This window comes from Mercenaria mercenaria, chromosome 12 (assembly GCF_021730395.1).
Source record: "Mercenaria mercenaria strain notata chromosome 12, MADL_Memer_1, whole genome shotgun sequence".
Lineage (NCBI taxonomy): Eukaryota > Metazoa > Mollusca > Bivalvia > Venerida > Veneridae > Mercenaria > Mercenaria mercenaria.
Window position 1 is genome coordinate 72,810,352 of NC_069372.1, and position 16,612 is coordinate 72,826,963.

At 37.1% G+C, this 16,612-nt stretch overlaps 1 protein-coding gene across 10 annotated transcripts in view; it reads left to right on the forward strand.

Moving 5' to 3' along the window:
- The window catches only part of LOC123533571 (RILP-like protein 1), an 86,955-nt gene that overhangs the window by 30,844 nt on the left and 39,499 nt on the right, over positions 1-16,612 (forward strand). For 4 of the 10 annotated variants that reach the window (XM_045315263.2, XM_045315260.2, XM_045315262.2 and 1 more), the window contains exons 5-7: positions 5,117-5,188; positions 5,997-6,134; positions 6,842-6,957. In XM_045315263.2, coding sequence (XP_045171198.1) covers positions 5,117-5,188; positions 5,997-6,134; positions 6,842-6,957 — 326 coding nt within the window. Of the gene's footprint in view, positions 1-5,116; positions 5,189-5,996; positions 6,135-6,841; positions 6,958-9,327; positions 9,355-13,298; positions 13,383-16,612 lie in introns of all 10 variants that reach the window. The other 6 variants (XM_045315261.2, XM_045315258.2, XM_045315259.2 and 3 more) reach the window with 2 other exon arrangements.

The window sequence follows — 16,612 nt, forward strand, 5'->3', positions numbered from 1 at the left end:
TGACACATAATCTAATTTCTTATGATTGTGTGAAATTTGGTGAAAATATAACAACAGGTTTTTATGTACATGTATACAAAATTTCTGTCAGAAGCAGTTGAACAAAATTGTGAGTAAAGTTGATACAGTACAATTGCGATCCTACGAAAAGCCAAGGGACCGGCCGTTTTTTTCGTAATATCGCATTTTCGTTCGAGTGTAGCATAGGAAATTTCGCTGTACAGCACCTTAATATCTGCACGTCGTAAACCGTGATATTTAAACATGTGATTTTCATATCGGAGTACATGTATACCAATTTTATATATACATCTAGGTTTACTACAAATCGTATTCGAATCGGAGTTCAGATGGTATCTGGAATGGAAAACGGGTTGTTTTTTAGCTCACCTGTCACAAAGTGACAAGGTGAGCTTTTGTGATCGCGCGGTGTCCGTCGTCCGTCCGTCCGTGCGTGCGTCCGTCCGTCCGTAAACTTTTGCTTGTGACCACTCTAGAGGTCACATTTTTCATGGGATCTTTATGAAAGTTAATCAGAATGTTCATCTTGATGATATCTAGGTCAAGTTCGAAACTGGGTCACGTGCGGTCAAAAACTAGGTCAGTAGGTCTAAAAATAGAAAAACCTTGTGACCACTCTAGAGGTCACATTTTTCATGGGATCTTCATGAAAATTAATCAGAATGTTCATCTTGATGATATCTAGGTCAAGTTCGAAACTGGGTCACGTGCGGTCAAAAACTAGGTCAGTAGGTCTAAAAATAGAAAAACCTTGTGACCACTCTAGAGGTCACATTTTTCATGGGATCTTCATGAAAATTAATCAGAATGTTCATCTTGATGATATCTAGGTCAAGTTCGAAACTGGGTCACGTGCGGTCAAAAACTAGGTCAGTAGGTCTAAAAATAGAAAAACCTTGTGACCACTCTAGAGGTCACATTTTTCATGGGATCTTTATGAAAGTTGGTCAGAATGTTCATCTTGATGATATCTAGGTCAAGTTCGAAACTGGGTCACGTGCCTTCAAAAACTAGGTCAGTAGGTCTAAAAATAGAAAAACCTTGTGACCTCTCTAGAGGCCATATATTTCACAAGATCTTCATGAAAATTGGTCAGAACGTTCACCTTGATGATATCTAGGTCAAGTTCGAAACTCGGTCACGTGCCATCAAAAACTAGGTCAGTAGGTCAAATAATAGAAAAACCTTGTGACCTCTCTAAAGGCCATATTTTTCATGGGATCTGTATGAAAGTTGGTCTGAATGTTCATCTTGATGATATCTAGGTCAAGTTCGAAACTCGGTTACGTGCCATCAAAAACTAGGTCAGTAGGTCAAATAATAGAAAAACCTTGTGACCACTCTAGAGGTCACATTTTTCATGGGATCTTCATGAAAGTTAATCAGAATGTTCATCTTGATGATATCTAGGTCAAGTTCGAAACTGGGTCACGTGCGGTCAAAAACTAGGTCAGTAGGTCTAAAAATAGAAAACCTTGTGACCACTCTAGAGGTCACATTTTTCATGGGATCTTTATGAAAGTTGGTCTGAATGTTCATCTTGATGATATCTAGGTCAGGTTTGAAACTGGGTCACGTGCCTTCAAAAACTAGGTCAGTAGGTCTAAAAATAGAAAAACCTTGTGACCTCTCTAGAGGCCATATATTTCACAAGATCTTCATGAAAATTGGTCAGAACGTTCACCTTGATGATATCTAGGTCAAGTTCGAAACTCGGTCACGTGCCATCAAAAACTAGGTCAGTAGGTCAAATAATAGAAAAACCTTGTGACCTCTCTAAAGGCCATATTTTTCATGGGATCTGTATGAAAGTTGGTCTGAATGTTCATCTTGATGATATCTAGGTCAAGTTCGAAACTGGGTAGCGTGCTGTCAAAAACTAGGTCAGTAGGTCTAAAAATAGAAAAACCTTGTGACCTCTCTAGAGGCCATATATTTTATGACATCTTCATGAAAATTGGTCAGAACGTTCACCTTGATGATATCTAGGTCAAGTTCGAAAGTGGGTCACGTGCCGTCAAAAACTAAGTCAGTAGGTCAAATAATAGAAAAACCTTGTGAGCTCTCTAGAGGCCATATTTTTCATGGGATCTGTATGAAAGTTAATCTGAATGTTCATCTTGATGATATCTAGGTCAAGTTCGAAAGTGGGTCACGTGCCATCAAAAACTAGGTCAGTAGGTCAAATAATAGAAAAACCTTGTGACCTCTCTAAAGGCCATATTTTCATTGGATCTGTATGAAAATTGGTCTAAATGTTCATCTTGATGATATCTAGGTCATGTTCGAAACAGGGTCATGTGCGGTCAAAAACTAGGTCAGTAGGTATAAAAATAGAAAAACTTTGTGACCTCTCTAGAGGCCATACTTGTGAATAGATCTCCATAAAAATTGGTCAGAATGTTCACCTTGATGATATCTAGGTCAAGTTTGAAACTGGGTCACGTGGCATAAAAAACTCGAAACTGGGTCATGTGCGGTCAAAAACTAGGCCAGTAGGTATAAAAATAGAAAAACCTTGTGACCTCTCTAGAGGCCATATTTTTCATGAGATCTTCATGAAAATTAGTGAGAATGTTCACCTTGATGATATCTAGGTAAAGTTAAAAACAGGGTCACGTACCTTCGAAAACTAGGTCAATAGGTCAAATAATAGAAAAACCTAGAGACCATATTTTTCAATGGATCTTCATGAAAATTGGTCAGAATTTTTATCTTGATAATATCTAGGTCAAGTTCAAAACTGGGTCATATGAGCTCAAAAACTAGGTCACTATATCAAATAATAGAAAAAACGACGTCATACTCAAAACTGGGTCATGTGGGAAGAGGTGAGCGATTCAGGACCATCATGGTCCTCTTGTTTTTTTCTTCACTGTACATAAAACATATATAGGGTACATTGTTGCATGAGTACAAAAAATCGCAACTGCATATTCTGATACCCTCAGCTACCCTTTACCGAATTGTTCGGAATAATAAAACGACAATATACAGACGATCAGGACTTAAATATTTTTTTTTACTTTCTTTATGCAGTGATTGTTTGAGATGTATAGATATCGAAGCAAGTGTGACTGGTATGCCATCAGATCTGATAGTTACAGGAGAAAAAATTAACAACTAACTTGTGTTATAGTGTACAGCGTATGTGTTTCGAATTAAATTACTAAGTTTTCACACTTTAATTACTGTTTACGCCCAGCTAAATGGTAGTGACACTTTTCACTCTAAAGCGTTTTCACGCCGTTATGGAAGGTGTGAAAATTTAGACGATACAGGTATTCGTAAAATCGCAACTTAAACCAGTTGAAAACATGCTTTAAGGGCATAATAATTCATTCGTAAGAGCGCAGTTTTCGTAAAATTGCATTTTCGTAAAACCGCGACTTTGTAAAATAAAAATAAGAAGGAAAGCAGCCGGGACCACAACACCTTTTCGTAGTATACCAGTATTTTGTTAAATTGCGATTCGTATCATCGCGAATGCGCTGTATTTTGCAAGTTGGAATTTCTTGTACTTGAAAAAACATTGTGAGTGCAAAAGGAAAGTTCAATTTTGCCCCTTTTTACAAGTGTTAGAACGATTCCAGTTGTTTAGAAATTGTATAAGATGACTCCTTAAGAAGAAGTAAAGAGAATGAGGTTGTTATTCCTCCCTTACTGTTTATCAATAATGTGATGGTTAATGGGGAAAACTGTCTTCAGTCCCTAGAGAGTATATACATTAGAATTACAGTATTACAGCTTTGTTTGCTTGAACAGTGTATAACCTGTAAATCAGTTTTACCATTAGATTGTTGAGCAACCATTAACACTCCTTCTCATTAAATGTCACTGGAGAGTTGCATAGGAATCTCTAGAGTGACTTGCAATTCAAAGAGAGTGATATTTATTAGTTTTTGACCTGAACTGAAGTGTTCCTGTCCTGTTTTCCAGAAATAGGAAATATGTAGAAGGGTAGTTCCATTCTTGGTTCTTAAAGATTTGAAATATGCCTTTTGAATTCAAAACAAGGGCATCTTTTTTTTCAGACCTCTAAGATTTAAATTAACTGGCGTTACTTTTTCTGTGGTCAAGGTCACTTGGGCCTGAACATAGAAAACCATTTCCAATCAAAAACTTGAGAACCACTTGACCCAGAATGTTGAAACTTCATAGGATGACTAGACATGCAGAGTAGATGACCTGTATTGACTTTGGGGTCAGTCTTTTAAAGGTCAATGTCACAGGGACCTGAACATGGAAAACCATTTCCGGTCAGTAACTTGAGGACCACTTGACCCAGAATGTTGAAACTTCATAGGATGATTGGACATGCAAAGTAGATGACCCCTATTGATTTTGAGGTCACTCTATTGAAGGTCAAAGTCGTAGTGAACAGAACATGGAAATTCATTGCCGGTCAGTAACTTGAGAACCACTTGAAACAGAATGTTGAAACTTCATAGGGTGATAGGACTTACAGACTAGATGACCCCTATTGTTTTTTGGGGTCACTGTATTAAAGGTCAAGGTCACAGCGGAAAGAACATGGAAATCCATTTCCAGTCAATAACTTGAAAACCACTTTACCTAGAACCTTCAAATTTCATAGGGTGGTAGGACTTACAGAGTAGATGACCCCTTTGTTTTTGGAGTCACTCCATCAAAGGTCAAGGTCAAAGGGGGCTGAACATACAAAACTCCTTTCAATCAGTTACGAAAACCACTTGACCCAGAATGTTGAAACGTAATAGGATGATTGGATATGCAAAGTAGATGACCCTTACTGATTTTGGGGTCACCCGATCAAAGGTCAAGGTCACAGGGGTCTGAACATGGAAAACCCTTTCCAATTCATAACTTGAGAACCACTTGGCCCAGAATGTTGATTCTTAGTGGGATGATTGGACATGCCAAGTAGATGATCCCTGTTGCAGCCAACCATCAGTGTCTCTTTGACTTTTGCTCCTGTCCCCTATTGATTTCTTGCCTATATGACTATGCATTGTGGGAGACGTGCACTTTTCTACAAAAGCATCTTCTAGTTTTTGACTGTTGTATCCAATTATTGTTACACAAGGTAGACGTTATTCTTGTTTTCATTGAACAGGTTAAGGAGATGATAAAGGAACAAGAGAGTCTAGATGATCATCATGTCCCAGAGAGAAGACATAACAGAGAAGTGAGTAACCTTTCTGCACTTGCATAAATACAACATTCTAAAACATTGTGAAAGGTATTTCCCTGCCATTTTATAGGTGTCGCATGTGAAGATATCTCATTCAATTGAAGGGCCTGCCGCCTTGTTGCTGTGGTTTATTAAAGGTATTTCATTTAATTGAGGTGTCTGCCACCTTGTGGATGTGGTTTGTGACAGGTATCTCATTTGACTGAGGTGCCTGCCAAAGCCCTAAATAAAGCCTTTGGGGCACGTTGGTGGAATCTCTTACTATTAAAGCTTGAAAATGTCTATATAAACTAAAACCAAATGGAGCAAACTTGTGAATTTTAAATCCAAACTTGATTGTGTGTAAACGGTAGGTTGTAAATGCATCAAGACTTGATTGTATGTAAAAGAAAGGTCATGATTGCATCCATACTTGATTTTGTGTAGAAGATAGGTCTTGAATAAACCCATTCTTGTTTGTGTGTAAAAGTTAGGTCATAAAGGCATCCAGACTTGATTAAGTGTAAAAGGTGAGTCATGAATGCATCCAGACATGTGTGTAAAAGGTAGGTCAGAAATGCTTCTGCTATATCTGTTTTGAGATTTTCTGTGTTACATTAACATCAATCTTTTAAACATTCTCAAATTAAACAAGCACTATTTATTTTTTTGCCATACATTTTGCAAGCCACTTAATGTATATGTTTCAAAACTTGAAAAATTGCAGTATTATTTGAGAACAACCACAGATATTTTGTTGCAGTTGACAGGTGAATATGACTTGTGCAACAGATGTGATTTTATACTACCTGTCCTGTTTCAGACTGAGGATGTAGGCTTGGAGGGGGCAGAGGCACCAGAGGTAACCTTGGTTACAGATGGTGGTATACAAACAAATGACAACTCTGATCATCTTCCAGATAAACTTAGTCTGATTGGCAAAATTGTGATTGATAAACAGGTAAACAGGATATATCTAGGTTCATTCATCGGTAAACAGGATACACCTATAGGTACATTCATATGTAAACAGGATATACCTAGGTACATTAACCCTCAAGCATTGACTTTAGCACAGTAAAGGGCAAGCCAGTAAGTTTTATTCTATGGACCAGCCTTTAATTAGCCCTAAGTCATCATTTATTTGAAAATTTAAAAAATAGGTTATACCTTGGCAGAGACCTGGCCCAAACTTCATGAAAAAATTTAGCTAAGTCTGTTATAATTTTAAATGCTTTTGTTTGCCCTTTATGCGTCTTCATTGTTGACTTTCATCTAAATCAGAACCGTATATGATTATTTTATAGATCAAAACACAACAATTCTGAATTTGGCAGAAAGCGATGAATAGAAATCAGAAATATACTTAAGCAAATACTTAAGCTTGTTATATCGTGCTTGAATAGAAATATGATAATTTGCGTGATTGAAATAAGTACTGCAGACAAATAGTACTAATCACAGTACATGTATAATTTAACTATAAATACATTGCTATAGAAAAAAATCAACATTAGATAACAGTAACTTAAGCAATAGCACAATTTTAAAGAATCAGACTTTACTAAGTAATTAAGTTTTTTCATGAAATTGGGGCCTGATGATAATTGTGGGAATAAAATGTGCAAAGAAAATTTCTTGTTTCAGTAGTATGATTGTGTATTACAGGATCCTAACAGACCGAGGTTCACCCTCAATGAACTGAGAACTGTTCTCATGGAGAGGAATGAACTGAAAGCCAAACTGATGGAGGTGGAAGAGGAACTGGGAATATTCAAACCAAAGTTAGTAAATATTCTCTCATCCTTACTGCCAAGTTAGTGGAGTTGTGATATGTATGGGATGAGAGTTTATATCATTTTTCTGTACTAAAGCTTTTCCTTGCAGTTTGCATGAATTTCAATGCTTCAAGCTTGTTACCCAAGTGGTTGCAAAAAATCTTCAGACAGCTTTAAACATTTACAGGCCTTAAGTTTATGATAATAGTGATTTCTGGTACTCTGATTTCTTATGAAACAAGGGGACATTCCAAATTCTTGAACAAATTTGACTTTGGCTTAGATGTTCACAGATGTGAATGCCTGTAATGGGAAGAAAGACAACTCTGTATGGGAGATTGGGAATTAGCTTTGCTTTATTGTTTTCTATATCAGGAATCATGTTTTACTTCCAAAGTATCCTTTCCAATTATCTCAGTATGTTTACTGTATTTGAGTTTTCTCCTGGTACAGTCGTAATGTTAGCTTCTAGGAATTATGTATCAGCATGTATTTCTTTTCTTTGGGTTAATTTATCTTATTTTCTTTGGGTTATTTATCTGGGTTAACATTTTCGCATTGGCTTGTCAAATTTATTTGAAAAATCAGTGAAATGAAAATACTTGTGTGTTACCTTAATATCAGTTGTTTTTTTTATGCCCCTCTTCGAAGAAGGAGGGGTATATTGTTTTGCAGATGTTGGTTGGTCGGTCTGTCTGTAGGTCGGAATGTAGACCAATCCGTTTCTGGATGATAACTCAAGAACACTTGGGTCTAGGATCATGAAAGTTGATAGGGAGATTAGTTATCTCCAGCAGATGACCCCTATTAATTTTGAGATCAGTATGTCAAAGGTCAAGGTTATAGTAACCCGGAGTAGTTAAACGGTTTCCGGATGATAACTCGAGAACGCTTGAGCCTAGGATCATGAAAGTTGATAGGGAGGTTGGTCATGACCAGCGGATGACCCCTATTGATTTTGAGATTAGTAGGTCAAAGATGAAGGTCACAGTGACTCGGAACAGTAAAACGGTTTCCGGATGATAACTCAAGAATGCTTGGGCCTTGGATCATGAAATTTGATAGGGAGGTTGGTCTTGACTAGCAGATGACCCCTATTGATTTTGATATCAGTAGGTCAAAGGTCAAGGTCAGAATGACCAGGAACAGTAAAACGGTTTCCGGACGATATTTCAAGGGCCTAGGATCAGGAAAATTGATAGGGATGATGGCCATGACCAAAAGATGACCCCTGTTGATTTTGAGGTCATTAGGTCAAAGTTCAAGTTCACATTGGCCAGGAACAGTTGAAAGGTTTCCGGTCAATAACCCAAGAATGCTTAGGCCAAGGATCATGAAAGTTGATAGAGAGGTTAATCATGACCAGCAGATGACCCCTATTGATTTTGAGGTCAGTAGGTCAAAGGTCAAGGTTATAGTGACCCGGAACAGTTAAACTGTTTCCAGATGATTACTTGAGGACGCTTGGCCTAGGATGACGAAACTTGATAGGGAGATTGGTCATGACCAGTAGATGACCTCTAAAGATTTTGAGGTCAGTAGGCCAAAGGTCGAGGCCACATTTTTCCGGAACAGTTAAACCCTTTCCGGACAACTTGAAAATGCTTTGGCCTAGGATCACAAAACTTAATAGGGAGGTTGATCATGACCAGCAGATGACCCCTGTTGATTTTGAGGTCAATAGGTCAAAAGTCAAGGTCACTTTGAACCAGAACAGTAGAACTTTTGTTTACAGTGAGCAAATAATTTCTGTTTCTTGTGCAATTACTGAATGCATCAAGAGGGGCATTTCGTGTTCTACGAGCTCTTGTTAACTTTGAAGTTTCTTTCAAATAGAATACATTCAGGGATTAACAATTTTGAAATTACAGTGGGCAAGATTACAGTCTTCACAAAAAGTACAAAACTGAAAATTAGAAAAGAAAAACGAAATTTTGATCTCTTTTTGGGAATAAAAAGTCAACAAGTTTAAATTTAGTAAGTGGACTGGAACTAGGAACCACCAATTAGAGAGGCTTTTGTGGCTAAGTGGTTAATGTCTCTAACTTTTAATCACTTGCATTCAACACTGTGGGTTTGGCTTGCTTGGGTAGGTGAAATATTCATGTGAGAAAGTCGTCAAGCTGGCTAACAGAAGGTCAGTGGTTGTACCCAGATACCCACTAGTACCTAAAACAATGCCTAGAGGGACATCTCGGGTCTTCCTTCACCATCAAAAGCTTGATCAATTGTGTTATGACCTAAGTTGTTGTCATTGTGACTAGAATTTCGAAGGAAACAAAATATAACCGAACATAAACAGGTATAAGATGGAAGTTTTCTGTTGCTTAGCCTAAATGTAATACTCAGATTCCTTTGCTTTTCCTTGTGTTGTAGATTTGATTTAGATGAATATGTCATCATGTAAGTAACTGCCCCCTAACCCTCATTATCATAATTCTTGTTAACGTGTATTGGGCAGAAAGTCGCTTTTGATATGTTGTAACAGCTTCTTTGTACTTGACAAGTTTTAAAGTGGAATTTGATCCAGTTTTCGCCAATAAAATTTCATAGTAAAAATTCTACAGCGAAATTTATGGTAAAATCTGACAAAATGTCACTTTCATAGGTTTGAATAGCTTTGAAATGGCGACCTTCTCAATTTAGTTTTTCTTATTTGACATTTCTAGTGAAATAAGGGAATCTATAAATGAACATAATAGTTATTTTAAGCTTTATTATGCCCCCTCTCAAAGAATAGGGGGTGTATTGTTTTGCTTATTGTTGCTCCATCAGTAGAACATTTGGTTTCTGATCAGTAACTAGAGAATGCTTGGTCCCACTATGGTCTCACTTGATTACCTGTGGATGACCAGTTTTATTTTGGGAGTCCAGATGTCAAAGGTCAAGGTCACTGACCTTGAGACTGAAAATGATTTCCACTCAATAACTAAAAACGCTTTTGCCTTCATTTTATAAGTCAAACTTAATAGGATGATTGTCTGTGGTTGACTTGTTTTGGGGGTCAGTAGGTCAAAGGTCAAGGTCACAGCAATGCCATGACTGAAAACGATTTCAGCTCAAAAACTTACGAATCCTTTGTCTAACTGCCTTCAGACTTCATAGGATGATTGTTGTTGTTAATAGATGACCTCTATTGTTTTGGTGGTCAGTTGATCAAGGTAATAATGTCCATGAGAAGGAAAACAGTGACGAATTATGAAAGAACACTTTGGTCTACAGTTCACAGACTTCAAAGGATGATTTTTTCCTCTGGTCAGTAAATGACCCTTACTGTGTTGGGGGTCAGTAGGTTAAAGGGCAAGGTTATACTGATCCCTGGACTCAGAAAAGGACAGGCCATCATGGGGGCATACATGTTTTACAAGCAGCTTTTGTTTTAAGTTTTAATCTTTGTTTTTGCTCTCTTCCAATGTTAGTTTTGTGTTTAAACCTTCAACACTGAGAACCATTTTAGGCTTAAAGAAGAATTGAAAAGTTTTTCCATTATTTTCACGTGTTTTCTTTTTTCAATCTGAAGATGTGCTTCTTGCAATTAATAAATCTGTTTTAAGACACAGTTTCAAGGACACTGATTTCAGGGAGTTCCCTAGAGATCTATCTGAATAAACTGTAGATGTAACTATGATATTTTGTGCAAGTACATTTATTCCAAGTATTTTTGAAAAATGAAAAGCATTTTTTATGAATATTTGATTGCAGATAAAAATCAAGGAGAGGCATTAATTATTTAAACAGTACATTGTTATATGTAGTGTGAAATCGTTTAATGGGGTGGACATAACTTTTTGCCACAAAATCTAAGAAAATTAGTCACCAACAAATATAATTGAATTTACAGCAGTCTTTCATATGCTAAAAAGTCTCCTTACTTCTAATTGTGATGTAAGATAGCAAGTATATTACAATCTATGCCACACATATCTCTGTGTCAATAATTTTCTTTGTTGAGTTTTCAACATTAATGGACATTTCTTTATTGTAGCCTCTGTGATAAAGTTTTGTAATTGTTTCTATATTTATATACAATTACAATAGTTTGGCACTTAGGGGATGATATATTATAAATATGTACTGTTACACTTTCTCCGGCCCCAGCACCTGGCATATCTCCACCTAAAAGCCAGCCTAGCTATGTGCTGATGTTACTCCCCTTGGTTTACTCTGTCAGCTATCAGAATATGCACTGCTCTTTTTACTGATAAAGGTATGCACAAAGCTGCTGTGCTGCTGGTATTTGTTTATGACTCTATATATTAACATAGCTAGGGATCATACAGCTTCTGCAGGTATTGCTACACAAAAAAAACCCCTCTATATCCCTGTAAACTTGTCAAGTGAAAACATGTTGCAATATTTTCTTTCGCTTTAAGCCTGTATCTAGGATGTTTCTAGAAGGAAAATTTTCTTGATGCTTCTTCAATAACTCTTCTAACTTTAGTTTTTGTTGCCTTTATTCTGATTTTATTCAGTTTAGCTAGCAAGTTACCTAGATTTTTACAAAAAGTCTGATTGTGGGGTGAAGGAAAAAAAGTTATTAAAAGTTTGTTCTAGCTTTGTTTTTGCTAGAAATTGTAATTCTTTAGAAAGATCTATAATCCTATGCCTGCTATTTCCTCAGGCCACACCTGTTTATGTCTGTATTACTAGCTATGTTTTCCTCAGGCCACACCAGTTTGTCTGTATTTACTAACTATGTATTTCCTCAGGCCACACCAGTTTATGTCTGTATTACTAGCTATATTTCCATAGGTCACATCAGTTTCCATAGGTCACATCAGTTTATGTCTGTATTACTAGCTATGTTTCCTCAGGCCACACCAGTTTATGTCTCTATTACTAGCTATGTATTTCCCAGGCCACACCAGTTTATGTCTCTATTACTAGCTTCGTATTTCCCCAGGTCACATCAGTTTATGTCTCTCTTACTAGCTATGTATTTCCCCAGGCCACACCAGTTTGTCTGTATTACTAGCTATGTATTTCCACAGGCCACACCAGTTTATGTCCGTATTACTAACTATGTATTTCCCCGGGCCACACCAGTTTATGTCTCTATTACTAGCTATGTATTTCCCCAGGTCACATTGGTTTATGTCTGTATTACTAGCTATGTTTCCTCAGGCCACACCAGTTTATGTCTCTATTACTAGCTTCGTATTTCCCCAGGTCACATCAGTTTATGTCTCTCTTACTAGCTATGTATTTCCCCAGGCCACACCAGTTTGTCTGTATTACTAGCTATGTATTTCCCCAGGCCACACCAGTTTATGTCCGTATTACTAGCTATGTATTTCCCCAGGCCACACCAGTTTACGTCTCTATTACTAGCTATGTATTTCCCCAGGTCACATTGGTTTATGTCTGTATTACTAGCTATGTATTTCCCCAGGCCACACCAGTTTATGTCTGAATTACTAGCTATGTATTTCCCCAGGCCACACCAGTTTATGTCTGTATTACTAGCTATGTATTTCCCCAGGCCATGCCAGTTTATGTCTGTATTACTAGCTATGTATTTCCCCAGGCCATGCCGGTTTATGTCTGTATTACTGGCTATGCATTTCCCCAGGCCACACCAGTTTGTCTGTATTACTGGCTATGTATTTCCTCAGGCCAGACCAGTTTATGTCTGTATTACTGGCTATGTATTTCCTCAGGCCACACCGGTTTATGTCTGTATTACTGGCTATGTATTTCCTCAAGCCACACCAGTTAGTCTGTGTTACTAGCTACCTGTATCTTGTTGTAGTTTCCGTCTTTGTTTTGTGTAATTTTTGTCCTGTGTTTTTCCCCAGAGCACTGAGGAAATGCCTGTCATAGATATAGATCAGTGTGACTAATCAAATATAACAAGTTTTCTTCTGTTACAGTTGATTCAAAATGATCTGTCTGTTGAAGGTTACATGCTTAGTTATTGGAGAGCTGTATAACTGAATAATGTGACTGATGGTTGCACAGTCCAAAATGCATGAATTTGTTTCTCCTGACACCAGTGCTGTCACAGGAGCAGCAAGTTTACACTGACTATATAGATAGAGAATAGTATATGTGCCAGTTATACCTGGACAGTGCTTGAAGCAAATCTATGGCCTGTTGCCTGCAGAGAAATGGTATACACTATAGAAGTGAAAAGAGTTAGCCCAGTTTGGCTGTTGTCACGGTATACATGCTAACAGTTTTGTAGATAAAATCATCTTATTAGGAAGTGTGTAACCTTTGATAGACAGGTCAATCTTGAATCCGACTATAGAATGTAATATTTATATATTTTTATTAAATATATGCTTGTAGTACATCTATTGTTTGCTAACCTTCTTGCCTGTATTTTTTCTACTCGTGTACAGAGAAGATGGTATAGATGGTAATTCAAATGCCCTGTGTGATGAACTAAGCAGTGCAGATAATGATTCTATGTTATCTAATGACGGGTAGGTTTATGTCTGTGTGAATGTTATATTGTTACTTGCATGGTATTTTGGTAACAAAATACAGGATAAATGCTGTGGAACAAATCCTATATCAAATGAGAGTGAAACTCAAAATATGGATTTTCCAGACTGTATATATCCTGTCTTCGGTTACCAAATAAACATGTAACAATATTGTCTTGCCCACTACACTTACCGTATTTTGCTGAATTTAGACATTTCTAACACAACTATCAAACCTGTGTTGAATTATCATTAAACTGATAGGGAATATATGAAGTCAACATGTGATGTCTCTTGACCAATAGAAATACGGAAAGTCGTAGAAGGCAAGATGAATGTGTGTGTACGTTGTTCATCAAGCTTATCATTGTTGTATCTACTAGTAGTTTATGTTGTGATTATATTCTTGAAAAATGAAAGTGAAGGGGTTGGAGGCTATATAGTCATTATAGGCATAATTATATACAATAAAGAGACACTTTATTCCTGACCTCATCTGAAATTTCATACTTAACAAGCTAATATTTTTAAAGCTCCAAGGGGTTGCATCTAGTAATTGCAGTGCCCGTCCATCCGTTGTTTGTTCATCCTGAATTTGTGTCCTGTATCATTGTCATCCATCAAGGGATTTTCATATTACTTGGAACAAATGTTCCCCATAATGAGACAATGTGTCATGTCCAAGACCCTGACCCCTAGCACAATGGTCAAGGTTACACTTGGAGGACAAAGGTCAACAGAGCTTTTTTCGTGTCCGATCTGTAACTCAACCATCCATCAAGGGATTTTTATATTACATAGCAAAAATATTTCCCATATTCAGATGATATGTCATGCACAAAACTAAGAACCTTAGCTCAAAGGTAAGGGTTACTCTTAGAGGTCAAAGATCAGTAGTGTTTTTTTCCTGTCTGATCCTTAACACTGTCATCCTTGAAGGGATTTTAATATTACATGGCACAAATATATTTTATACCACAGGACATGTCATGCATTACACCCAGACCCCAAGCCAAAAGGTCAAAGTCACACTCAGAGGTCAAAGGAAATAGTGTTTTTTTTTCTGTCCAGTCCATAACCTGGTCATCTTTTGAAGCAATTTTAATGTTACTTGGCACAAGTTTATCCCATAATGAGATGACGCATCGTGCTTAACACCCAGACCTCTAGCCCAGAGAACGTCCGATTCAGAGGTCAAAGGAAATAGTGTTTTTAGCTCACCTGAGCAATGCTCAGGTGAGTTTTTCTGATCGCTGGATGTCCGGCGTCCGTCGTCTGTCGTCCGTCGTCTGTCAATATTTAGCTTGTGTATGCGATAGAGGCTGTATTTTTCAATTAATCTTCATGAATATTGGTCAGAATGATAACCCTGATGAAATCTAGGCCGAGTTCGAAAATGGGTCATCTCGGGTCAAAAACTAGGTCACTAGGTCAAATCAAAGAAAAACCTTGTGTATGCGATAGAGGCTGTATTTTTCATTTAATCTTCATGAATATTGGTCAGAATGATAACCTTGATGAATTCTAAGCTGAGTTCGAAAATGGGTCATCTCAGATCAAAAACTAGGTCACTAGGTCAAATCAAAGAAAAACCTTGTGTATGCGATAGAGGCTGTATTTTTCAATTGATCTTCATGAATTTTGGTCAGAATGATTGCCTTGATGAAATCTAGGCAGAGTTCGAAAATGGGTCATCTCGGGTCAAAAACTAGGTCACTAGGTCAAATCAAAGAAAAACCTTGTGTATGCAATAGAGGCGGTATTTTTCAATTGATCTTCATGAATTTTGGTCAGAATGATTACCTTGATGAAATCTAGGCCGAGTTCGAAAATGGGTCATCTGGGGTCAAAAACTAGGTCACTAGGTCATTTCACGTAAAAACCTTGTGTATGCGATAGAGGCTGTATTTTTCAATTGATCTTCATGAATTTTGGTCAGAATGATTACCTTGATGAAATTTAGACCAAGTTCAAAAATGGGTCATCTGGGGTCAAAAACTAGGACACTAGGTCAAATCAAAGAAAAACCTTGTGTATGCAATAGAGGCGGTATTTTTCAACTGATCTTCATGAAATTTAGCCAGAATGATTACCTTGATAAAATCTAGGCCGAGTTCGAAAACGGGTCATCTGGGGTCAAAAACTAGGTCACTAGGTCAAATCGAAGAAAAACATTGTGTATGCAATAGAGGATGTATTTTTCAATTGATCTTCATGGAATTTGGTCAGAGTGATTGCCTTGATGAAATCTAGGTCGATTTTGAATATGGGTTATCTGAGGTCAAAAACTAGGTCACTAGGTCAAGTTAAAGAAAAATCTTGTGTATGCGATAGAGTGTCTTTTTCAATTGATTTTTATGAAATTTGGTCAGGTTGATTGCCTTAATGAAATCTAGGTCGAATTTGAATATGGGTCATCTGAGGTCAAAAACTAGGTCACTTGGTCAAATCAAAGAAAAAACTTCTGTATGTGATAGAGGCTGTATTTTTCAGTTGATCTTCATGAATTTTGGTCAGAATGATTGCCTTGATAAAATCTAGGTCGAGTTTGAACATGGGTCATCTAGGGTCAAAAACTAGGTCATATCTAAGAAAATGCTTGTTTTATGGCAAGAGACCAATTTTTTGGTCCAATCTTAATGAAAATTGGTCAGAATATTTGTTTCCATGAAATCACTAGGTCAAACATGTTTTACACTGTTATGGAGTGTTTCTTAGGTGAGCGACCTAGGGCCATCTTGGCCTCTTGTTTTCCTAATCTGTCTGTAACTCGGTCATCTTTCAAAGGATTCTAATATTGCCTGGCACAAATGTCCCCCATAATAAGATGATATGTCATGTGGAACTCCCAGATCCCCAACTACAAGGTCTATTTTGCTAGATTGAATTGAAGAATTTAGACCTCACACAAATTTTCATAATGAGAGTCTGTGGGAAAATCACAAATTTGATAACATTTTCACAAATAGAAATTTTCTTAGAAGGGAAAATCACAAATTTGGTAACATTTTCGCAAATAGAAATTTACGTTACTAGAATGTAGATTTTAATGAAACTTCTTAGTCGTAAATAAACATACATGTATTGCCTGTAATATGGTGAAATAAAATGTATAGGTCCATGTGCTTGTTTTTGTAATATTTGCCCAGGAATAAAGTGATCTGCACATTTCAAGCTGATTTTAAGACATTACATGTATTTGGAATTATTTAAGGTGTTAAATGGTT